This window comes from Oncorhynchus mykiss, chromosome 8 (assembly GCF_057628025.1).
Source record: "Oncorhynchus mykiss isolate SJ-2025 chromosome 8, ASM5762802v1, whole genome shotgun sequence".
NCBI classification, from domain to species: Eukaryota; Metazoa; Chordata; class Actinopteri; order Salmoniformes; family Salmonidae; genus Oncorhynchus; species Oncorhynchus mykiss.
Window position 1 is genome coordinate 34353612 of NC_143029.1, and position 24905 is coordinate 34378516.

The 24905-nt window shown below is 43.9% G+C and overlaps 2 protein-coding genes across 23 annotated transcripts in view; one reads left to right on the forward strand and one right to left on the reverse strand.

Annotated features, from left to right (window-relative positions):
* cdc42bpab (CDC42 binding protein kinase alpha (DMPK-like) b) overlaps positions 1-18237 on the reverse strand; it is a 105297-nt gene extending 87060 nt beyond the window's left edge. For 12 of the 22 annotated variants that reach the window (XM_090243287.1, XM_090243278.1, XM_090243286.1 and 9 more), the window contains exon 1: positions 17111-18206. In XM_090243287.1, coding sequence (XP_090099413.1) covers positions 17111-17288 — 178 coding nt within the window. In that variant the 5' untranslated portion in view covers positions 17289-18206. Of the gene's footprint in view, positions 1-17110 lie in introns of all 22 variants that reach the window. The other 10 variants (XM_090243279.1, XM_090243284.1, XM_090243292.1 and 7 more) reach the window with 1 other exon arrangement.
* On the forward strand, positions 18230-23830 carry lft1 (lefty1). The gene is made up of 4 exons (XM_090243294.1): positions 18230-22233; positions 22461-22704; positions 22827-23066; positions 23196-23830. Exons 1-4 carry the CDS (start codon positions 21966-21968, stop codon positions 23518-23520), a joined length of 1077 nt encoding a protein of 358 aa, XP_090099420.1. The 5' UTR covers positions 18230-21965; the 3' UTR covers positions 23521-23830.
* Positions 23831-24905: the final 1075 nt, after the last annotated feature.

The window sequence follows — 24905 nt, forward strand, 5'->3', positions numbered from 1 at the left end:
CCTGGACCTTGTAGGCCAGCCTTTCTTAAAAGTATAGGTCACTTTGGGTCGCAGACCTGTTAAATGGTGGGTCATGAGGTGTCTAAATATAGAAATATGGAATACTGGAATTGATTTGGCCAAGTGCAACTGCGCTCTCTGCTTAGTTTGGCAACTGCGCAAGTGGGAGGGATCTCAGCATCTGCATCGTGGTTAACATGATATTTTTTCTGCAGTTTTCTTGAAGATTACTCCCCGACCCACACGCTGCAGCGCTGTCGTTCAGAAGCGGATGATGCGCTGTCAGCCGCTGTCAATCATCGAATGGACTCAAGCTTGCCACAAAGTCTGACTGAGCTCAATCGTCATGAAACGCAAAACCAGCGATGAGTTTCTCTCTTGGTTTCATACAAACTTTGATAAAATGAGGAGTGCCCACAATGCGTTTTGTGCTGGGAAGTGCTCAGTAATGAGTCTCTCAAAACGAACAAATTAAAACGATACGTCCTGACCAAACATTCATAGCATGACAGTAAACCCAGGGAGTTCTTTCAGAACAGGGCAGAATGCTTCAGCAAACAGTGCTTCAACAGTGGAAGAGCAAGTCAGCTAGCAAGGCATTGTTATCATTTTACAACAGGTGATGATAAACAGAAATAAGGGAGTACTCTCTCTCATAGTAGTAGATTTGAGTTTCTCTTTCAAACAATACCCTTGTACATAGCTAATTGGCTAAAGTAAGCTACCTAGCTACTGATAGTGCAACCCTAAGTAACAGTACAGATGAAAAATGGTTGAAAACAAGTCTAGGATGGTATTGTTGCTGTTAAAAAAAGTAATCATTTTGATTCTAAACTGGAATAAACTGATTGAGGCAATATGCTTTTTGAGGTAAACACACTCGCACAGTTCTGGTTTGCTCATCTACAGCAGGAAGCGGTCTCCTGCCTGACTGAGAAAGCAGTAGATGTTCTGATCCAGTTTGCCAGCATATACCCATGCGAGTCAGGGTTCTCAACTCAACGCTGAGCATGACCTCAGGGTTGCACTGTCAGAAACTGAGCCCAGAATAGACTTAAAAACGTCAAACTGCCACACACACACACCTCTCATTAGGACTGTGTGTGTGTGTGTGTGTGTGTGTGTGTGTGTGTGTGTGTGTGTGTGTGTTTCTGGTCTACATCTGTGTGATGTGATCAATCAGTTAATTCAAGTTCAGAATAAAAATGATTTATTGTATTTTAACAGTCACAGTTCAAATTTAACAATAATCTCTACAGTAAGATGTACAGTAGGCCTGATCATTTTTTAAATCTATACTGTTACTTAGGGTTGCACTATCAAAAACTGAGCCTGTGTGTGTATTTTAACAGCAACAGTGTCAACCTAGACAGATATAGAAGAGTGTTTTTAAATGGGCATAAATAAACATGAATAGCTATTTATATGGGTATTTAATTGTTTTTGTTTTAGTCTATGTTGCATTTGTTTTAGGCGTAAGGGCAATGAAATGTACCGATATTTACGTATAGTTGAGTGTGTTTATAAAGAAAACACCATTTCTAATTTGAGTCCCAGGCTGAAAAAGTTGAAGAACCCCTGATGTCGACCTATTTATGCTTTATAGATGGATATTATTCACCAAAGCAACTAAGGTTAAGTATCTAGCTGAAGGGTCTACATTAAAACATCTTGAGCATATGGCCGGTAATTATCATTAAAATAAGTCATTACGGCTGGAAAAGCTTATAAAAAAACTAATTATTTTCTACCTCAACGTAAACTCAGCATTACAATTATTGAAGTGTGACGTGAATTACTAATCTGTAGCCAGAAGGACCATGGGGCTATAAATGGTGTGTGTGTGTGTGTGTGTTGGGGGGGGGCATTAAAGCAAGTCATCCAGCAAGTCATCCCAAGATAATGAGGAAAACACACAACCAAGCAGCAGATGAGCAGAGCTGTCAGACACACAGGCCTGAGGCTCTTTCATCCAAATAAATCTCCCACCCTGACAGAGCCACAGACAGATGAATTATCAGTCTATATATAGGCCTATTGGCAGCAGCAGAGATGTCCTATCCTACAGGCAATTGAGATGACAATCAGAGCGACCAGAGGATTTCCTGATGATGTCGTGTCACGCGAGGGAAGGCAGCGTTACTGGACTGCTCCTCTAGCCACAGCTTCCTGTGACCCGACAAGGAGGAAGATGTCAGGGAACACTCCACCACAACAACAGGATCCACACACACAGACGTGCGCACACACACACGAGCCACACCGAAGCAAGGCTGCAGCGAACTCCTTCCTAGGCGACTCTACGGCGAACTCCTTCCTAGGCGACTCTACGGCGAACTCCTTCCTAGGCGACTCTACGGCGAACTCCTTCCTAGGCGTGCGCCCGCGTCTGCACCATTAGATGGAGACTGCTAGCAATTTTTTGTAGGCCATGTTAAATCTTATTTCACAGGTTGATCGCTCTTCTTTGTCTATAAAAAAAAAATACCTGAACTGCATGCAATTGAACAAGTCACAGAAAGCATAGGATCTAGAATCGAATGATCAATATAATAAAACTAGGCCTACAATAATATTATTTCCTTGAAAAAGGTAGAGGCCTGCCTATATGTTGAATAGCAAAGCACTGCGCAGATTCATACATTTTCAGAACGAGGAGTTTAGGGTATAGAACTTTGGCATAGTGGCCTACTCCCTCCAACATGCTGTTTGTCAGCAGCATAGGGCTACTCCCTCCAACATGCTGTTTGTCAGCAGCATAGGCCTACTCCCTCCACCATGCTGTTTGTCAGCAGCATAGGCCTACTCCCTCCACCATGCTGTTTGTCAGCAGCATAGGGCTACTCCCTCCACCATGCTGTTTGTCAGCAGCATAGGCCTACTCCCTCCACCATGCTGTTTGTCAGCAGCATAGGCCTACTCCCTCCACCATGCTGTTTGTCAGCAGCATAGGGCTACTCCCTCCACCATGCTGTTTGTCAGCAGCATAGGCCTACTCCCTCCAACATGCTGTTTGTCAGCAGCATAGGCCTACTCCCTCCAACATGCTGTTTGTCAGCAGCATAGGGCTACTCCCTCCACCATGCTGTTTGTCAGCAGCATAGGGCTACTCCCTCCAACATGCTGTTTGTCAGCAGCATAGGCCTACTCCCTCCAACATGCTGTTTGTCAGCAGCATAGGGCTACTCCCTCCAACATGCTGTTTGTCAGCAGCATAGGCCTACTCCCTCCAACATGCTGTTTGTCAGCAGCATAGGCCTACTCCCTCCACCATGCTGTTTGTCAGCAGCATAGGCCTACTCCCTCCACCATGCTGTTTGTCAGCAGCATAGGCCTACTCCCTCAACCATGCTGTTTGTCAGCAGCATAGGCCTACTCCCTCCACCATGCTGTTTGTCAGCAGCATAGGCCTACTCCCTCCAACATGCTGTTTGTCAGCAGCATAGGGCTACTCCCTCCACCATGCTGTTTGTCAGCAGCATAGGGCTACTCCCTCCAACATGCTGTTTGTCAGCAGCATAGGCCTACTCCCTCCACCATGCTGTTTGTCAGCAGCATAGGCCTACTCCCTCCACCATGCTGTTTATCAGCAGCATAGGGCTACTCCCTCCAACATGCTGTTTGTCAGCAGCATAGGGCTACTCCCTCCAACATGCTGTTTGTCAGCAGCATAGGGCTACTCCCTCCACCATGCTGTTTGTCAGCAGCATAGGGCTACTCCCTCCAACATGCTGTTTGTCAGCAGCATAGGGCTACTCCCTCCACCATGCTGTTTGTCAGCAGCATAGGGCTACTCCCTCCACCATGCTGTTTGTCAGCAGCATAGGGCTACTCCCTCCAACATGCTGTTTGTCAGCAGCATAGGGCTACTCCCTCCACCATGCTGTTTGTCAGCAGCATAGGGCTACTCCCTCCACCATGCTGTTTGTCAGCAGCATAGGGCTACTCCCTCCAACATGCTGTTTGTAAGTGTAACGGATGTGAAACGGCTAGCATAGTTAGCGGTGGTGCGCTCTAAATAGCGTCTCAATTGGTGACGTCACTTGCTCTGAGAGAAGTAGTTGTTCCCCTTGCTCTGCAGAGGCCGCGGCTTTTGTGGAGAGAAGGGTAACGATGCTTCGTGGGTGTCAGTTGTTGATGTGTGCAGAGGGTCCCTGGTTCGCGCCCGGGTATGGGCGAGGGGACGGTCTAAAGTTATACTGTTACATCAGCGGCATAGGCCTACTCCCTCCAACCTGCCGTTTGTCAGCAGCATAGGCCTACTCCCTCCAACCTGCCGTTTGTCAGCAGCGTAGGCCTACTCCCTCCACCATGCCGTTTGTCAGCAGCATAGGCCTACTCACTCCAACATGCTGTTTGTCAGCAGCTAAGGCCTACTCCCTCAACATGCTGTTTGTCAGTGGCATAGGCCTACTCCCTCCAACATGCTATTTGTCAGCGGCATAGGCCTACTCCCTCCAACATGCTATTTGTCAGCGGCATAGGGCTACTCCCTCCAACATGGTGTTTGTCAGCAGCATAGGCCTACTCCCTCCACCATGCTGTTTGTCAGCAGCATAGGGCTACTCCCTCCAACATGCTGTTTGTCAGCAGCATAGGCCTACTCCCTCCACCATGCTGTTTGTCAGCAGCATAGGCCTACTCCCTCCACCATGCTGTTTGTCAGCAGCATAGGGCTACTCCCTCCACCATGCTGTTTGTCAGCAGCATAGGCCTACTCCCTCCACCATGCTGTTTGTCAGCAGCATAGGGCTACTCCCTCCAACATGCTATTTGTCAGCAGCATAGGCCTACTCCCTCCAACATGCTGTTTGTCAGCAGCATAGGGCTACTCCCTCCAACATGCTGTTTGTCAGCAGCATAGGGCTACTCCCTCCAACATGCTGTTTGTCAGCAGCATAGGCCTACTCCCTCCACCATGCTGTTTGTCAGCAGCATAGGGCTACTCCCTCCAACATGCTGTTTGTCAGCAGCATAGGGCTACTCCCTCCAACATGCTGTTTGTCAGCAGCATAGGGCTACTCCCTCCACCATGCTGTTTGTCAGCAGCATAGGGCTACTCCCTCCACCATGCTGTTTGTCAGCAGCATAGGGCTACTCCCTCCAACATGCTATTTGTCAGCAGCATAGGCCTACTCACTCCAACATACCGTTTGTCAGCAGCATAGGCTTTCTCCCTCCACCATGCTGTTTGTCAGCAGCATAGGGCTACTCCCTCCAACATGCTGTTTGTCAGCAGCATAGGCCTACTCCCTCCAACATGCCGTTTGTCAGCAGCATAGGCTTTCTCCCTCCACCATGCTGTTTGTCAGCAGCATAGGCCTACTCCCTCCAACATGCTGTTTGTCAGCAGCATAGGCCTACTCCCTCCAACATGCTGTTTGTCAGCAGCATAGGCCTACTCCCTCCACCATGCTGTTTGTCAGCAGCATAGGGCTACTCCCTCCAACATGCTATTTGTCAGCAGCATAGGGCTACTCCCTCCAACATGCTGTTTGTCAGCAGCATAGGCCTACTCCCTCCAACATGCCGTTTGTCAGCAGCATAGGCCTACTCCCTCCAACATGCCGTTTGTCAGCGGCATAGGCCTACTCCCTCCACCATGCTGTTTGTCAGCAGCATAGGCCTACTCCCTCCAACATGCTATTTGTCATCAGCATAGGCCTACTCCCTCCACCATGCTGTTTGTCAGCAGCATAGGCCTACTCCCTCCACCATGCTGTTTGTCAGCAGCATAGGGCTACTCCCTCCAACATGCTTTTTGTCAGCAGCATAGGCCTACACCCTCCAACATGCTGTTTGTCAGCAGCATAGGCCTACTCCCTCCACCATGCTGTTTGTCAGCAGCATAGGCCTACTCCCTCCACCATGCTGTTTGTCAGCAGCATAGGGCTACTCCCTCCAACATGCTGTTTGTCAGCAGCATAGGCCTACTCCTTCCACCATGCTGTTTGTCAGCAGCATAGGGCTACTCCCTCCAACATGCTGTTTGTCAGCAGCATAGGCCTACTCCCTCCAACATGCTGTTTGTCAGCAGCATAGGCCTACTCCCTCCAACATGCTATTTGTCAGCAGCATAGGCCTACTCCCTCCAACATGCTGTTTGTCAGCAGCATAGGCCTACTCCCTCCAACATGCTATTTGTCAGCAGCATAGGGCTACTCCCTCCACCATGCTGTTTGTCAGCAGCATAGGCCTACTCCCTCCAACATGCTGTTTGTCAGCAGCATAGGCCTACTCCCTCCACCATGCTGTTTGTCAGCAGCATAGGGCTACTCCCTCCAACATGCTGTTTGTCAGCAGCATAGGCCTACTCCCTCCACCATGCTGTTTGTCAGCAGCATAGGGCTACTCCCTCCACCATGCTGTTTGTCAGCAGCATAGGGCTACTCCCTCCACCATGCTGTTTGTCAGCAGCATAGGGCTACTCCCTCCACCATGCTGTTTGTCAGCAGCATAGGGCTACTCCCTCCAACATGCTGTTTGTCAGCAGCATAGGGCTACTCCCTCCAACATGCTGTTTGTCAGCAGCATAGGGCTACTCCCTCCAACATGCTGTTTGTCAGCAGCATAGGCCTACTCCCTCCACCATGCTGTTTGTCAGCAGCATAGGGCTACTCCCTCCCAACATGCTGTTTGTCAGCAGCATAGGCCTACTCCCTCCAACATGCTGTTTGTCAGCAGCATAGGGCTACTCCCTCCAACATGCTGTTTGTCAGCAGCATAGGCCTACTAAATTTCTCTCCATAGATTGGAGGAGTATTATTAGGCTACTAGTGATTGAAACCAATATGGAAAGTCTATTAATTGGCTGCATTTTTTTTCTATATGAAAAATGTGAGAAGGAAAGGTGACTGGAAGGAAGGAAAGTTTCCAAGACTGCATGCTGATTGAACAGTTTAGACAAGTGTGAATGTTCTGGAAGCGTCATTCTAATCAATCATCCAAAAACAATAAGAAGCCCATCGAAACCTGATTGGCCATCAGCGGGACAATAATCTGATGAAGGGGTCACATTAAATTGATTAGTCGTTCTTCAATAATGATGCATAGGCTAACAGCCTACTTGCTGGACGTGCATATTGGTAGCGAGCTGTTTAGCAAGGCCTACTACCGTGACAGGCCTATTGTCAACCATCAGCTGATCCAGTAAATCATTTCTGAATGACAGTGAAGTGATTAACAGTGCTAATGTCTGCTTTATTTACAGCAAGTTCTAGTAAGAAAAAAATGAAGGTAATGATTTAATGTTTTCATATGTTTGTGTATCAGATTCGTTTTCAGAACTGATCAAAATTTGTGACGCTACAGCCTATATATAATATTCTTCCCAGATGAACACATGTATTTTAAGCCATATAAAGAACAGCTACGCAGTACTTAATGAAAAGCAGAAAACAGGTACAACAGTGTTTTACATTCATAAAAGACAAACGGAAACGGGCAACAGGCTTCAGCTCGCTTCACAGTTTCCCTGACAAACAGGCCTAGGAAACTCAATGTATCTAGATGAAGTTGAGTGCACGCAAGTAAGTATCGTCCATAAAAGGTTTTGCTCGTCAAAAAGGCATGTAAGCGAGGGACACACACACGCTTCTGGGTAGAAGAACCCGCAAACACCTTCACTACGTCACAGCTACCTCATACATACCATGTGACCTTATGTAGTACAGAAAGCAACTTGCTGACAGACAAGTAATGTGATTAGTCTGCAAAAGACAGGTGCTTCATTTTATGAGGAAAATCGAGCTTGACGACAACAGAGGTTAGCCACCGCCACCAGATCAATTTTATTATTTGAAAAATGAGTACCGGATCCAATGGTGACCCGTCATTCAGGGCAGAGCACATTTTTAGCAACAAAAAATTATAATTTTATATATATATAAAAAATTATAAAAATTGGGGCTTGCCTGTTTTGCGTGATATTTTGGCATTAATGTGTGTCACATATTAATCATTCAGTTAATAAATCTGTATACACACTAGAGGTCGACCGATTATGATATTGCAATGCCGATACCGATTATTGGAGGACCAAAAAAAAGTCGATACCGATTAATCGGACGATTTTTTAAAATGTATTTGTAATAATGACAATTAAAACAATACTGAATGAACACTTATTTTAACTTAATATAATACAAAAATAAAATCAATTTAGCCTCAAATAAATAATGAAACATGTTCAATTTGGTTTAAATAATGCAAAACAAAGTGTTGGAGAAGAAAGTAAAAGTGCAATATGTGCCATGTAAGAAAGCTAACGTTTAAGTTCCTTGCTCAGAACATGAGAACATATGAAAGCTGGTGGTTCCTTTTAACAGGAGTCTTCAATATTCCCAGGTAAGAAGTTTTAGGTTGTAGTTATTATTGGAATTACAGTGGGGCAAAAAAGTATTTAGTCAGACATCCAATTGTGCAAGTTGTCCCACTTAAAAAGATGAGGCCTGTAATTTTCATCATTAGGTACACTTCAACTATGACAGACAAAAATGGGGGAAAAAAATCCAGAAAATCACATTGTAGGATTTTTAATGAATTTATTTGCAAATTATGGTGGAAAATAAGTATTTGGTCAATAACAAAAGTTTATTTCAATACTTTGTTATACACCCTTTGTTGGCAATGACAGAGGTCAAATGTTTTCTGTAAGTCTTCACAAGGTTTTCACACACTTTTGCTGGTATTTTGGCCCATTCCTCCATGCAGATCTCATCTAGAGCAGTGATGTTTTGGGGATGTTGCTGGGCAACACGGACTTTCAACTCCCTCCAAAGATTTTCTATGGGGTTGAGATCTGGAGACTGGCTAGGCCACTCCAGGACCTTGAAATGCTTCTTACGAAGCCACTCCTTCATTGCCCGGGCAGTGTGTTTGGGATCATTGTCATGCTGAAAGACCCAGCCACGTTTCATCTTCAATGTCCTTGCTGATGGAAGGAGGTTTTCACTCAAAATCTCACGATACATGGCCCCATTCATTCTTTCATTTACACGGATCAGTCGTCCTAGTCCCTTTGCAGAAAAACAGCCCCAAAGCATGATGTTTCCACCCCCATGCGTCACAGTAGGTATGGTGTTCTTTGGATGCAACTCAGCATTCTTTGTCCTCCAAACACGACGAGTTGAGTTTTTACCAAAAAGTTATATTTTGGTTTCATCTGACCATATGACATTCTCCTAATCTTCTTCTGGATCATCCAAATGCTCTATAGCAAACTTCAGACGGGCCTGGACATGTACTGGCTTAAGCAGGGGGTGTCCCCCTGGCACTGCAGGACTTGAGTCCCTGGCGGCGTAGTGTGTTACTGATGGTAGGCTTTGTTACTTTGGTCCCAGCTCTCTGCAGGTCATTCACTAGGTCCCCACGTGTGATTCTGGGATTTTTGCTCACCTTTCTTGTGATCATTTTGACCCCACGGGGTGAGATCTTGCGTGGAGCCCCAGATCGAGGGAGATTTTCAGTGGTCTTTAAATGTCTTCCATTTCCTAATAATTGCTCCCACAGTTGATTTATTCAAACCAAGCTGCTTACCTATTGCAGATTCAGTCTTCCCAGGCTGGTGCAGGTCTACAATTTTGTTTCTGGTGTCCTTTGACAGCTCTTTGGTCTTGGCCATAGTGGAGTTTGGCGTGTGACTATTTGAGGTTGTGGACAGGTGCCATTAATACAGGTAACAAGTGGAGGACAGAAGAGCCTCTTAAAGAAGAAGTTACAGGTCTGTGAGAGCCAGAAATCTTGCTTGATTGTAGGTGACCAAATACTTATTTTCCACCATAATTTGCAAATAAATTCATTAAAAATCCTACAATGAGATTTTCTGGATTTTTTTCCCTCATTTTGTCTGTCATATTTGAAGTGTACCTATGATGAAAATTACAGGCCTCTCATCTTTTTAAGTGGGAGAACTTGCACAGTTGTTGGCTGACTAAATACTTTTTTGCCCCACTGTATATGACTATTTCTCTCTATACGATTTGTATTTCATATACCTTTGACTATCGGATGTTCTTATAGGCACTGTAGTATTGCCAGTGTAACAGTATAGCTTCCATCCCTCTCCCCGCTCCTCCCTGGGCTCGAACTAGGAACATATCGACAACAGCCACCCTCGAAGCAGCGTTACCCATGCAGAGTAAGGGGAACAACTGCTCCAAGTCTCAGAGCGAGTGACGTTGGAAACGCTATTAGCTAGCCATTTCACATCGGTTACACCAGCATAATCTCGGGAGTTGATAGGTTTGAAGTCATAAACAGCGCAATGCTTGAAGCATTGCGAAGAGCTGCTGGCAAAATGCACGAAAGTGCTGTTTGAATGAATGCTTATGAGCCTGCTGCTGCCTACCATTGCTCAGTCAGACTGCTCTAGACTTAATTATAACATAATAACACACAGAAATACGAGCCTTAGGTCATTAATATGGTCAAATCCGGAAACTATCATTTCGAAAACAAAACGTTTATTCTTTCAGTGAAATACGGAACCATTGCGTATTTTATCAAACGGATGGTATCCCTAAGTCTAAATATTGCTGTTACATTGCACAACCTTCAATGTTATGTCATAATTACGTAAAATTCTGGCAAATTAGTTCGCAATGAGCCAGGCTGCTCATATACCCCGACTCTGCGTGCAATGAACGCAAGAGAAGTGACACAATTTCACCTGGGTAATATTGCCTGCTAACCTTTCTTTTAGCTAAATATGCAGGTTTAAAAATATATACTTCTGAGTATTGATTTTAAGAAAGGCATTGATGTTTATGGTTAGGTACACGTTGGAGCAACGACAGTCCTTTTTCGCAAATGCGCACTGCATCGATTATATGCAACGCAGGACACGCTAGATAAACTAGTAATATCATCAACCATGTGTAGTTATAACTAGTGATTATGATTGATTGATTGTTTTTTATAAGATAAGTTTAATGCTAGCTAGCAACTTACCTTGGCTTCTTACTGCATTCGCGTAACAGGCAGGCTCCTCGTGGAGTGCAATGAGAGGCAGGTGGTTAGAGCGTTGGACTAGTTAACCGCAAGGTTGCAAGATTGAATCCCTGAGCTGACAAGGTAAAAGTCTGTCGTTCTGCCCCTGAACAAGGCAGTTAACCCACCGTTCCTAGGCCGTCATAGAAAATAAGAATGTGTTCTTAACTGACTTACCTCGTTAAATAAAAGTTGTAAAAAATAAAATGTAATAAATTTAAATTAAAATCGGCGTCCAAAAATACCGATTTACGATTGTTATGAAAACTTGAAATCGGCCCTAATTAAATCGGCCATTCCGATTAATCGGTCGACCTCTAATACACACGGTCTCTTTTTTTGTGTTCTTGAGTAAAGCAACTCCAATATGCAGGTGTTTCAGCCTAGCTCAGTGCTTTCTGTGATGGTGGGGCGAGCCATCGGAAAACAGGAGCACTGCGCCGTGATTGGTTCAGTCACTCATGGGGACAGTACGTCATCGCCAAGTTTAAGTCCTTAGTAGGGGTAGACATCCATAATGTGGATGAATGTCAGCCCTGCCATAAAGTTATATTACAAGTGCCCTTCCACGAAGGCTCAAGGTCATTAGTGACATACAAAATTACGTCAAATCACGTTACATGTACAGCAGCTTTGATTGGACTGATCAGGTCAACATCTTACTTACAAAGTCTTAGCTAGCAGTCACTGTTCCTAGGCCGTCATTGAAAATAAGAATGTGTTCTTAACTGACTTGCCTAGGTAAAGGTAAAATAAATATGAAGAGAAATAATGAAGAGCAATTATAGATAAAAACCTATAATATCGGTGCTCATCGCCATTGGACAAAAAGATTACGGAACCAGTTGGAAATCGCAAATTCAACAATGACTCGTTCGGAAGAAATCAGTGGCTAACTGCAAGCACTGCAAAGAAACCACTAACATTAGCCTGCTATTCAATAGAGTTCCAACCATAAATCCAGAGAATGCCAGACTTTGATGACAAAGTTTGATGCCAAAATTTGCCCACAAAGGACCGACGTGCCACCAGCTTTGACAGTGCTACTGAAGCTTGGCTTGCACATGTCAACTTAAAATAGATACGGTCACCCTCAAAATCACCAACGTACTAAAAGTCAAGGGCACAATCTACCCACTCCCAGAGAAATGCTAGGTGGTAGTATAGGATCGGAAAAAGAATGACAGACATTGCAACTCAAAGCAGTACTCCACAATATGTGGATGGCCGCCAGTCAGCAGCCATATTGAACATATCCCAACCTTTGGAACATTTCATTAATTAGTAGCCTGTACTTCTCGCATTTCTTATCATTCCAAAACAATAGACTACAGTGCCTCCTTATTTGACTGTCCATAACCACGGATTCCCTCCATTCTACTTCTATATCCTGTCCATTGCCACTGATCCTGGTACCGTGTGTCCCAGTCCCTGATATAGGTTTACATACTGTATACATAAACAGTGTGTACAACCAGATAGCTACAGTGCTCTGTGTTGTGCTGTACAGTAGAGATGTGACTCAGCAGCAGCAGCGCTGTCAGAGAACACTGAACACCGCTGGGCTCTGGGCGGCTGCTGCATCGTCACGGTCACACCGGCTCAGCCGCCATACCCAACACACACACACACTGACTAGTCACCATACCTGAACACAGGGCCTCAGAGAGGATGGGAAGGAGGGAGAGCGATGGAGGAGTAGAAACCAAGAAAGGGGTGGGGGTGGATGGAGAGAAAAAGAAGGGGGCAGGAGAGGGACAGACACAGACGGAGTGACGGGGGAGGGTGCAAGAAAGAGATGGGAAAAAGAAAGATGGAGAGAAATTGCAAGAGAGGGGTAGAAGATGGAAAGACAGAGAAGGAAAGAAAGCATGGGAGAGAGAGAGAGAGAGAGAGGACAGGGAGGGACAAAGAGCTAGCCCCTAAACAGCTGCTGTATTCCTCACATTGCACCTCCAATCCAAATTCCACAGCCGAGCTGTGAAGGACCGGGGCTTGGCTGAGTCAGCGCTTTCACACACAGCTGAGCTGAGCCTCCACAAAATGCAGGGATGCTCTGGCTACGGCATGCACAGGGGCTCATAAAGCACCCACTCTTTTCTCATTCACTTCCTAGCTACCACAGGCTTTCGCTGGCCTGCCTGTGCCCCATAATTAACCCATCACCACAACACCTTTGACGTTAAACACCTCACCACAGAATACATTGTTTATTGCTATCTAATAGTATAATTTGGGGAACTTGGCATTTGGCAATGTTTCTTTTGTTGGTCCTGCTTGTGTTGAAGAATGATTGTAATGCGCCGTCTGTTTGCTTCATATCAATCTGTGCGTGAGTGTGTGTATGTTGGTATGCGGGTGTGTGCACGTCTGTCTGTAGGCATATTTCCCAACCACACCCAGACCCAGCAAGGGACATAAAACATACAGAGGGCACGAGCTAGTGAGGGAGAAGGAGAGAAAACCAGGCTGGGAGGAAGCGGAGGTGAAATACTTGGAACAACCATAGTATTACATCTGGTGTTCAGTGCCAAGCCCTCTGTGTTTGGAAGCAACATCCCATGATAGAAGGGGAGCCAAACTAAAAGTCTAGAGAGATCCTGGTTTTTCTGCGCGTTATTTATTAACTCAGGCCCAGCTTCTCAGCCCTGAAGGATGGCTGATCTAAGATCAGGGCCCCCCGTCCCGTCATGTAATCGTATTCATTATGATCTAAGAAGGCTAAACTGATACAAGATCAGCACTCCTACTCTAAGACGCTGGACCTGTTTTAAGAGCTGCTAATAGTTTTCATCCTGAGGTTGAAGGTAGTATATCTGGGCACGGATCCAATATGTGATGACACTTTTTTAATCAGTTCCGGTATCTACCAGATAGGCAACCAACTGGAATTGATACTTCAGTTTATTTCCTGAATAAACTGACTTGAAATGGAATTGATCCAAACCCTGCTTAACAGAAGCCCTCTGGGTCCTCTCCCTCTACCCTGCTACCACAGAAACCCTTGCCCAGTATGCCTAAGTGAGGGGGAAAGACAGAAGTATGCGAGGTGTCTTTGCCAATTGGCTCTGCATCAATTTCAGCCAGAACAGCTCAACTAGCAGGCCTTGCATCAATTCATCCTTTCAAGTGATAAATTATTTGGGAAAACAATGTTGCTCTGTGTCATTGGTCTAGACTTGGCTGGCAGAGGGAGGGAGGAAATGGAAGAGTGGCTAATTGTTCCTTTGGGTTTGACTAATTTAGAAGTACAGTTATGCTTCTTATTCAGCCCATGTGTGTGTGTGTGTGTGTACACCATCATACGTTTTAGGATTGTTGTGACTTGTGAGTTAAGCCACAGGGAAAACATTTGATTCCAGGGCCATTTTTTTTGTATGAAATTAACAACGAGAAACCATTTTGAAACAGAAAGCAAAAATGTGTTTTCTTATTTAACATATATTATATATACACCATTTACCTATTTGGACAGGTAGAAAGTGTGTGTGTGTGTGTGTGTGTGTGTGTGTGTGTGTGTGTGTGTGTGTGTGTGTGTGTGTGTGTGTGTGTTTCTTATTCACACCAAAAAGTTCTGTAAATACAGCCTGGCCAGCTGGCTCCACAGGCAGGAGAGGGATTGAGGGGTCACCCCAGCGCCAGAGGGAGTATGGGGAGCCCCGGGGGAGAGCAGACAGGCAGCCATTTACCAACCTCCTGGTCCTCAGAGGCTGCTAATAAACAGAGCTGTACCCTCCGGGAGAGAATGGTGAGAAAGACCAGAGCCAGTCATGCATACTGTATGTAGGAGCTTAGCTTCCTTCTGCAGCTGTAATATAGTATTTATCCTCAGCTTCACTTTCTTTTGGTTAGGTAGTTTGTTTCATAGATTAGAGCTGGGAACCTCCTCTTAGAAGCGGGTATGTGTGCTATTTGAAGTATGGAGGAGGGTGTAAAAATGTGACAGACTGCTGGTCTGCTATATTTAGGCTACTTCAACTGTCTGATGTGGAGTGACAGTTCAGGGAAGGCATCCAGTTTGAGGCAAGACATGACATGGGCCAACCTTAGACTCCATAGTACCCTTTTGTGATTGTGAACTCACTGCAGTACAGGAGTGACCAACACAATAGAGGCAAGCCACTTCCTGGTATGACATCATGTGCCCAAAGAGCCCAGCTGCCAGTCCCGGTGTTTCCTGTTAGCTGCCCCTGTGGAATCTCCACACAGGAAACAGTATAACATCAAGAATCATGACAAGGATGTCCAGACCCTTGGCATCACAATCAACCCTCATCATCGGCATCCAAAGACCCTTTTAGCTTCAACCATGCCCATCTGCACCTGGCCTGGGCAGAGTGTGTGTGTGTGTGTGTGTGTGTGTAAAATATCTTCACCACCACAACCACTGCATAAACAGAGGTGGAGCTCTTCAACTACCAAACAGAGACACACCACACCAGAACCAAAGTTCATTCAAACAGAGATTGTTGTTTCTTTGGTTCTGTGAGTGATCCAACTCATATCTGGACAACTTCTCAGGCTACAAAGAAATACATACTAGTATACTATCATATAGTATAGAATTAGGCCTATAACATGGTTATTATTATTGTATAGTGCTGTAACAGTCATTATCAGTATTTAGAATTAACATCATTTTCAATGACCAAATAATTTTTTTAAAGCAGCTAATACAATGACGTTAGACCTACATGTTGAATAATTGAGCATTAAGATTAATTTAAGTGAAAGGCTCTTCCCAATCTTCTGCTTACTGGCCCTCATCTGAGGTGGTTATGAGGACATAATAAAAGGATATGGTGAACTAGGCCTGGTCCATTCACTGATGGCTGCTGTTTATACAAGGGTCTCCATTTCAACCAGAATGAGGTCACCAAACAACTAAGTGATTGAAAGCAAACCTTATACTGTTTGTCTTTACTGTAGTGGGCTGAGCATTAAAGGGGATACGAGCGGTGACAAATAGGCCTAAGTCATTACTAGGCAACCTAGTTATAGGCCTATAACTTCAAAGTATACTATCTATTCTTGATGACATAGGCCTATGTTTTGAGTATCACATTTTGTGAACATTAAAGTCCAAGTGAACTGTGTTTTTTTTAAGTTAAGTGTCTTGCCCATCGTTGGGGAGTGCTGTTTCATGTAACAGGCCTGGGTGTCCATTCTGCTATGTAACACCTGTCATACCATGTCATCAAACCTTGCTGTGAGCTTTGAAGTCAAATGAAGGACAGCAACGGCGTTGATAGCTGCTTTATTTCAGTAGGGCTACCTGTACTACACTACAACCCCTTAGCCTATATGAAGCAGACAAGTATGTTTTGATCGTTTCTCTATGGTGTTTTTAAAGATGAAATATGTTCCATTGTTTGCAGCTACTGCCAGTGAAATGAGTGAGTCCTGAATAAAAGCTATCTTTGAGGACCTTATTGCAGTACCTATTGAGTGTTTCCCACTTCGTGAGCCATCACCCCTGGACTCCGGCTGTGTCCGTGTCAACACCGGGAAATGTCAAAATGAAATCACACTTGCTCCGGCAACTGAGTTGCCACAGGGCCAGTCTTAAAAATGTGAGTCGCATTCCACATACGTGCTCGAACTCCCCCCCCCCCCCCCCCAAAGGTTGTCACAAACACAGTTAGTTTATAGTTATTTGTGTGTGCGTGTGGTCCTGTGTGCTTTGCTTTTATTTTCACTGACTGTGAGAGGTTACAAGATTGCAAACGTTCCATGACATTTGGGGCTCACGCTAGGCCCCTGCCTGCATGCCTACTACCACCAACCACGTCTACAACAAATGGCAACAATGTCACCGTTCTTCTGTGGTTAGTTTATAAACGTCTATTTGTTACGGGTCACGAAACAAGTGCGATAGAAAGTACCTCAACGCAGTCATACTCCACTACAAAGTCTCAATGGCCCCGAAAACTAACTTGCAGTTCAAATGTAAGTGTGGAAGGTGGCCTAGGCTAAGAGGATAGCAGATCCTCCATGGGCCTAGTACTGAGGTCTCTACTACTATAAAAGGAGTGTTGTGAAAGGGAGGGGACACATTGCACCAACATTATCATCTTACATAAAGAGAAACGGGGGAAGAAAAGAAAGAAAAAAAACTTACCCCAATCTAGAAACTCCAATATGTTTTTCTCTCTTCTGAGGGGTGAGTTGTTGCACTCATCATAAAGGCAGATAAGGATATCCAATAGCGTTTCCACACTAAGGCATTGGCCATTTGACTGAGCTGGGCCGTCCAGGATCAGCTTTTCCAGTTTCTTCAAACGGACCTCTCCCGACATGATTCGAACTGTAGTCTGGTGATGATGGCAGTCGTGAAAATGATAGAAACTCACTTAAAATTGTTAAGCCTTATATTCAGGCTTACCGGTGACGAACAGAAGTTAGTCTAGCTCGTCTCACCTTGTAGCAAAATGAGAAGGGAAAAAAACTTTGAAGTTTTGATCCAGGCGAGTTACTAGCGAGCTAAAATAGATCTATCATGAGCCACCTCTCACAAAAGGTATCGATAGAGTATCTCGGAGTTGTGCGAGACATGTACATTTTCCTCATTTTATTTAGTTAGCTAACCTATTCCCCCAAGACACATAAAGAATTCACAATTACCAGACCCTGCCCTGGCCGGCAGATTTTGACGTATTGTTAGCCTTATGAACGCCGCTGGTATTATTCCCTTTCGTATTTCTAGTCTTCTTCCTGGCAAAAATCCAAAGCAATGAAAATATTACCCGTGACAATGCAGTTATAGCAATCCCCTGAGTTATTATCTGTGGTTGTCAATTCTGCAGCGACAAAAAAAAAATGCATCAACACTAGATCTGCAATGCTACAAAGCCCCAATGCCCCTCCTCTGTTGAGTCTGAGAATGGAAGGGCGAAAGGCTTAAGCTAGCTCGTTTTTTCTTTTAAGTCCAAATCTTCTTTTTAAAAAAAAATCATCTGCCTGGCCCTCTTCGCGGTTCAAAAACCATGGTTCGAGTATATGTCCATTGCCGTATCCGTCGAAAAGGCGGTTTCTCCGAAGGGGTTGAACGCTTTCCTGTCAAGAAAAGAAGCGATATTCTTGCTTATACCAGTCCAGGACACTGCCTTCCTCCCTGGTCGCTTGCCGTCTCCAACTACTGCTTGCTGCTGCAGGCAAAATCCCAGCTCATCATGGCGACCGTCACAGCATCTGCTGTGCCGTGGGGCGCAAGGGTATACTGCAAGGAGAGTCAATAATATTGTGAATGGAAACTGTGGCCGTCGGTGTGGAATGGAATGACACGTTTACGGTAAGAACGAAAACCTGGCCCTTCAATGGCCTAAGCATATATGTTTTTAGGCACATGTATATTGAGCGAGCAACTAACACTAAATTCTTTCTCTTTTTTGGGGGATAGGCTACACCCAAAGTAGCTCACCTGGGTAGTTTTTTTCTTCTTTAGTTAACAGGCAGGAAAATGAGAATAATTGGACCTCACCAGAAGTCAAAATATGTTAACTATTGACTTCATTGATTGACAAAGATATTCATATGATATGCATTGTGTTTTAGCGAGCCTATCAATCAATGTTGGTGTTCTTGCAGCTTATTATGATAAATAAAAGTACTGCTAACATAATGGTGTTGAACTGTCAACATGAGAGGCATTTACATTTCAAAGAGAATAGTTCAAACGTTATGGGTTTCAACATTGAAAAGAGTTTTCAGAAACTATAACCTTTTACTTTGTTTAAAAATCTTCCACCACCCCTTTGATCTAGCAGGTATGACAGAATTGTGTTATATTCTTTGCCATTAAACAAGCGTATCAAGGACCAAGGGTTGAAATAATTAAGTTAAAAAATATATTATTATTATTTCAACACATGCTCGCACTGGGTCAAGAAAGTCCCAAATTGGATCTGATGACCTACTTGGAGCAATCGCGCCCCCTGGCGAATATTTTGCAGCCTAAAATTCTCTGGGTGCTACAGATAACGATTGATAGATTTGTCAGTCATCGACAAGGTGACTAAAAAGTTACTTTAATTTATTTATTTCAAGTTTATCAATTTCATATTAACAATGATAAATATGGAACCTCTGCCAAGTGAGCATCTACAGTAGTCAGATGCAAAATATTGTCTCCTATAGTCAATGAACAAATGGAAATAAATTACTAGGATGAAAACAGTTAATATTGTTTTGAAACGATATTAACTGTGATACAAATTAAATTAACACAATTATGCTATAGCCGGGTCAATTAAATACCCTATACGACTGAACCATTAGTGGATTGTTGTCTGGCCCTGCACATGTCTAGCGCTTTCAACTGGCTTGCCTCCCACTCTTGCCTTGTCCTCAGACTTGCTCAATGATTATTGGCCTACATTCCCCCACTTGAATCCTGGGCAGTTAGTTACAAGTAGAGCAATTCAGGTGCAAAACATTGCATTTCTTCAAATATTTGAGATAAGGCAGGATACCATAATCAGGAAGTTAGTGACAACAATGTAATGTCATGTAAATAATTAGGGCAACAACTTCAATATTGACCTTTACACACAGCTTCCTTTTCTCATTTGAGATACTCAAAATAATAGGCCTAGTCTTCCGATGTTCTGCTGAAGTCAAGTCCATGCAAATGTACAGAATGCCTGTACTTTAGAGTTGGGTAAATGTAATTTTAGGCATCTTTCACCATAATTATCATATTTCAAAACATAAAATAAAAAAATGTTTTTGATTTAACGATCATGTGATAATGGGTATAGAGAGGGGGATTTTGACTGTGTTTACACAGGCAGCCCAATTCTGAACTTTTACCCAATTATTTGTAACTGATCTGTTTGATCAAAATACCAATAATTGGCCTAAAGATCACAGATAAATTGAACAGCTTTTCTAATGCAGATGTGAGATGTTAATTAACACTACTGTTATGGATTGTAAGAGCTGGCCTTTGATTGAAGATTATTTGCACGTTGGGAGAATCAGATGTATCTGTGCTTTGAACCAGGGACCTGTCTTGGCTTTGATTGGGAAGGGATGAGGGAAAGACTGCCAAATATCGTACAAGAGGAATCTTAATTTACTAAATTATGGGTCGAAGTGGAAGGAAAAGTTTTGTGTGTTTTGTGCTTTCACTAAGATCCCTAGGCTATGTGTAGGTTGACCCAATATATCTGGTCTGAATTCACATGTCTACTGTGGTGTTTCTAATCAGCAGACAATCTTATTGCATATTCCAACCTTGCATTACAAGCTACTTGTTTGTGTGAAAATATCATACATTCACTGATGTGGATATGATTGTAATCTACATTGTAAATCAGTACTACTGATTTCTTAAATGATCTTTTCATGCGTCTGTAGATTTAAGGATGTAGTGATTGATGTATGCAGACTTGGGTCAAATGTCAAATCCTTTGGAGCTTGGAGTTTGCACTTTTGACAGTATTCAATGGGCAACGTACTGGGTAAACTAAATCCTGCCTAGTTTAATTGAAAGTATTTGACAATGAACCAGGTCTGGATGTACCTATGTAGCAATACATTTCAGGTATTTTAATTATTAAAATAGCCTAGACTATAGTAGCTGCAGAGCATAGAGTGTGGTTTTCAGATGTGGCTAGCAATGGTCCCCCTGAAAGTCAATCTGTCATTTGTTCTTCCTGTGTCCTCCTTTAGTTTGTCTGACATCTCTAAAGAAATAAGCCCCAATACACACACACAGACAGGGCCCATTCTAGGGCCACCAACCCCTCTTCTAATGTTTGCGTGACAAAAAAAGGCAAGGCAAATCCTGCAATGGAATCAGATAATCACCACCATGTGAAGAGCCTCCCAATCCACATCGACTCTTGGATTAACTGTCTGTTTGGCTAATAATTTTAATCTGTCGGAGGGGCAGAAGGGGTGGTGGGTTTGGAATAAACATGTAATCCCTTTGCCCCTCCTCCCCAGAGTCCCCACACCAGTGATGGGCCATAAATGGGACCCTTGATCAACTAAAATGGCTGCCAGACAGACATAAATAAGCACACTGACATACTGTTGCCAGACTGGGCTTGCTTTACATTGTCCAGTGGAATGCACACGTTAGAGTGTGTAGACAACGGTGATACTGAGAGGGTGCAGCCCAGGTTCACAGGGTCAGGGACTGTCTGGGAACACATGTGCAGATGTAGACAACATGAAGAAGAGTCAATGGAAAGGCATTTGTTTTTTTTTTTAAAAGAAGAAAGTATTATGCAATGGTAATATTTAGCCTCTTTAAAGACATATACTTTAGTATTGATCTAAATATTGCATCAATCTAAAAGTGTTCATTATTAGTGATGATTTTGAAATATCGGAACAGGATGCAGACATTTACTCCAACCAATTTGCAATCCTCTCGTCCTGCAAACTAACGATAATTAAAGCTACTACAAATAAAGTAGGCTAATTAATACATGTATGCCTCTGGATCAATTCAATATTTCCAACCCACAACAATCCAATAACTATACTGTCTTTAGGAGTTTTCTTACCTCAAACATCTCTGCAAAGTAATGCTTTTGTGACAAGCATCCAAGACTTCCCATTGACATTGAGCAGACTGGATTTGACAAACGCTTTGTATAAATTTGTAGGTTATAAATTGTAGAGATCCCTGTATGATTCTAGAGGAATGGTGTTCAAATGACCCTATACATGAAACGGATACAATACATTGTTTGGGAGATGGTTGCCTTTCAAGTATGGCACTTCTGATGTCTTGACCGGTACGTGGCTTCTAATGTCACACCTTTTGTTGAGATAGCCTATCGGTCCCCCTCCCATCCCCCTCCTCCTCCTCCTCCTGAATGTGTGAATGACTGACTGGGAGGGCCAGGGGCTTATAAGGGCCGGCCCGATGTCAGAGTGCCACTGTCTCTCTCTGAGCTACTTTGCAGCTGTACTTCTCTCCTCTCTGCTGGACACGACACCCTCTTAGAAGATTTACGATGGATTTGCTCCGTGTTTGCGTCTTGTGCGCTGCTGCTTTCGTCACCGTCTCCAAGGCTTTTACGCACAACGACATGAAGGATGCCCTGCTTCAAAAACTTGGGCTGGATGATGTTCCGAAAATTCACAAAAGGGACTTGGAGAATCTTGTCATCCCGACGCTCGTTAAGAATAAATATCTGTCAATGCTGAAGCTGCATCACGACAGGCGGCGCAGGTCTCTGCCGAGCTTGGCGGGGATCCTGAGGGGAATTCGAGGAAATGCAGGTAAATTAATTTTACAGTACAGACATAAATAAAATGCTTCCTAAATCTGAATTATTTTTAATTTAATGTTGTCAGACCTATTTTTGGCATAGGCGCACACATGTACTTTTTGTATGCATTTGTGCGCCCTCATTGTTCTGTTTATGCAAGTGTGCATTCCAACCCATTCATATTTTTATCGGATTTTATATTCAACACCTAAGCATTTCTATGTTCTGTTTTATTAGACATCTCTGGGGTGTTTCTGTACTCGGACACCACTCGACAACGGATGGTCTTCGATATGGATACCCGCATCCCCCATAACAGCGAGGTGACCATGGCCGAACTGAAACTGTACAATAAAGCCCCTAACAAGCGCTCCATGCCCGAGAGGAGGAACCACCGGCCAGTCAACAACGCCAGAGTCTCCATCTACTGGGTAGATATGCTGGAGAACGGCTCTAACAGAACCTCTTTGGTGGACTCACGGTAAGATTTTACGCAAAGCCATGTCGTGTCCAGATCATTTCCGTTAGGCTATGTGTTGTCCTTTGTTCTTATCATTTAGACCCTATGTGCAAAGTTTTTAATCAACCATTTATTTCCTGTAGGTTGATCCCCATCCATGAGACCGGTTGGAAAAGCTTTGATGTCACTCAGGCTTTGCACTATTGGTCAAAGACGCAGCAAAAAACACCTATGCACCTGGAGGTGTGGATCGAGGGCGAGAGACCTGGCAGCTACGCGGCAGAAATTGCTAAGAGTGTCCACTTTACCACCCAGGACCAGGCGGACAACACCTTGGGAAAACCTGAGCTGGTCCTCTACACGCTCAACCTCGAAGAGTTTGGGTAAGGCGCTCTTTAATATGCAGAATGTGTAAACATTGTAACACTGGTCCGGTGACAATTATCATACCTTTAGGCTACACATCAATTAGTACAAGTTAACTAACGACTCCCTATTTGGTTTCCGCATAGGTCTCGAGGCGACTGTGAAAACAACCCAGATAAGGACACGTGCTGCAGAGATAAATACTTCATCAATTTCCGCGCGCTCACGTGGACCCAGTACTGGATCATCGAGCCAGCGGGATACCAGGCCTATAGATGCGCCGGGGGATGCAAGCAGCCCAAGCGCAACTATGGCTACGGGGAGAGGAAGTGTAGCATCGCAGAGAGCGCTCCGCTGCCCATTATGTACCTGGTCAAGAAGGGCGACTACACCGAGATAGAAGTGGCTGAGTTCCCCAACATGATCGTGGAGTCATGTGCCTGCACCATGGACAACATCTCCATAGTTTGAAGTTAAGTGTTTGGGACTGGGCAGGGCAGGACGCCTCCAAATGGACTTACAGTACTTTTCTATTTAAAATGGGAATTCTCAGGGAGAGTTGCAGGCTATAATAAGAAGGAGCACGGCAGATCTCTTGAGATAAACTAACCAAGCACTTTATTATATTTTGTAAATAATTCATTCATAAGTTTGCCTTTGTATGAATGGTATACTGTACCACTCAGAGGAAACTGTCAAGATTTGGTCTCAGATGTTATATTTTTGAGCTGTAAATACTATGGATTTCATGATTAAATGTAACATATTTTTTTTAATTAAAGATGTCTTTATTTTGTTATTTGTCATGAAGCGTGATTGGGAAAATCACACTGACAGACATTTATTATTAAGGTATCCTTCCACCCAGCACAGATACACTTGGCTTCATCTAAGCCTACATACACCTTGTTATCCTTAGTTAGCACTGTATTCAGTTGGTAATGATAAGTCAACAACCACTATTTATCTAATGACATAAACTTGTTTCGGTGAAAGAGCATTAGGCGGGGACTGTCATGGTTAAACAGGTTTGTTGAGCATCATTTACATCAGCTTCCTGACTGAGTGTGCTGGTTGTTTGATTCCATTAGGATGAGCCGGTGGCCACACACAAACCCAGAGGCCATATTTACATCTCCATGTTTACATCTGGCTTAGCAGATAAATAGGACCCAGACATAGTCAAGAAGAGAGAACTCCATCGACAATCAAGGCTCAATTGCAGACTCTGGGGGTCTTGTCATTTTAATGGGGGTACTTAAGGTTTTAGAGCTTTGGCTAGTCTGGGTACACATTGCAAAGGCAATGCCAAGAGCACCCTATTGGGTGCTCTTGGTTAGGAAAAGTAGCTTGTGTCAGCCAGACTTCTGATATGTTCAAGAAATAGGCTGCTAGGTTTCCTCATAACACATTTTCAGATATAAAGCCACAGACTTCTGATATGTTAAAGAAATAAGCAGCTAGGTCTCCTCCTATATCACATTTTCAGATATAAAGCCACAGACTTCTGATATGTTAAAGAAATAAGCAGCTAGGTCTCCTCCTATATCACATTTTCAGATATAAAGTGAACCTTTAGGGACAGTTTCCCAGACACAGTTCAGCCTAGTCCTGGACTAAAAAGTACTTTTAATGGAGTTTCTACATTGATCAAGTCCAGGACTAGGCTTAACTGTGTCTGGGAAACTGTCCCTAGAGCACCCAAGAGGGTGCTCTTGGCATTGCCTTTGCAATGTGTACCCAGACTGGCCAAAGCTCTAAAACCTTAAGTACCCCCATTAAAATGACAAGACCCCCAGTCTGCAATTGAACCTTGATTGTCTATGGAGTTCTCTCTTCTTGACTGTGTCTGGGTC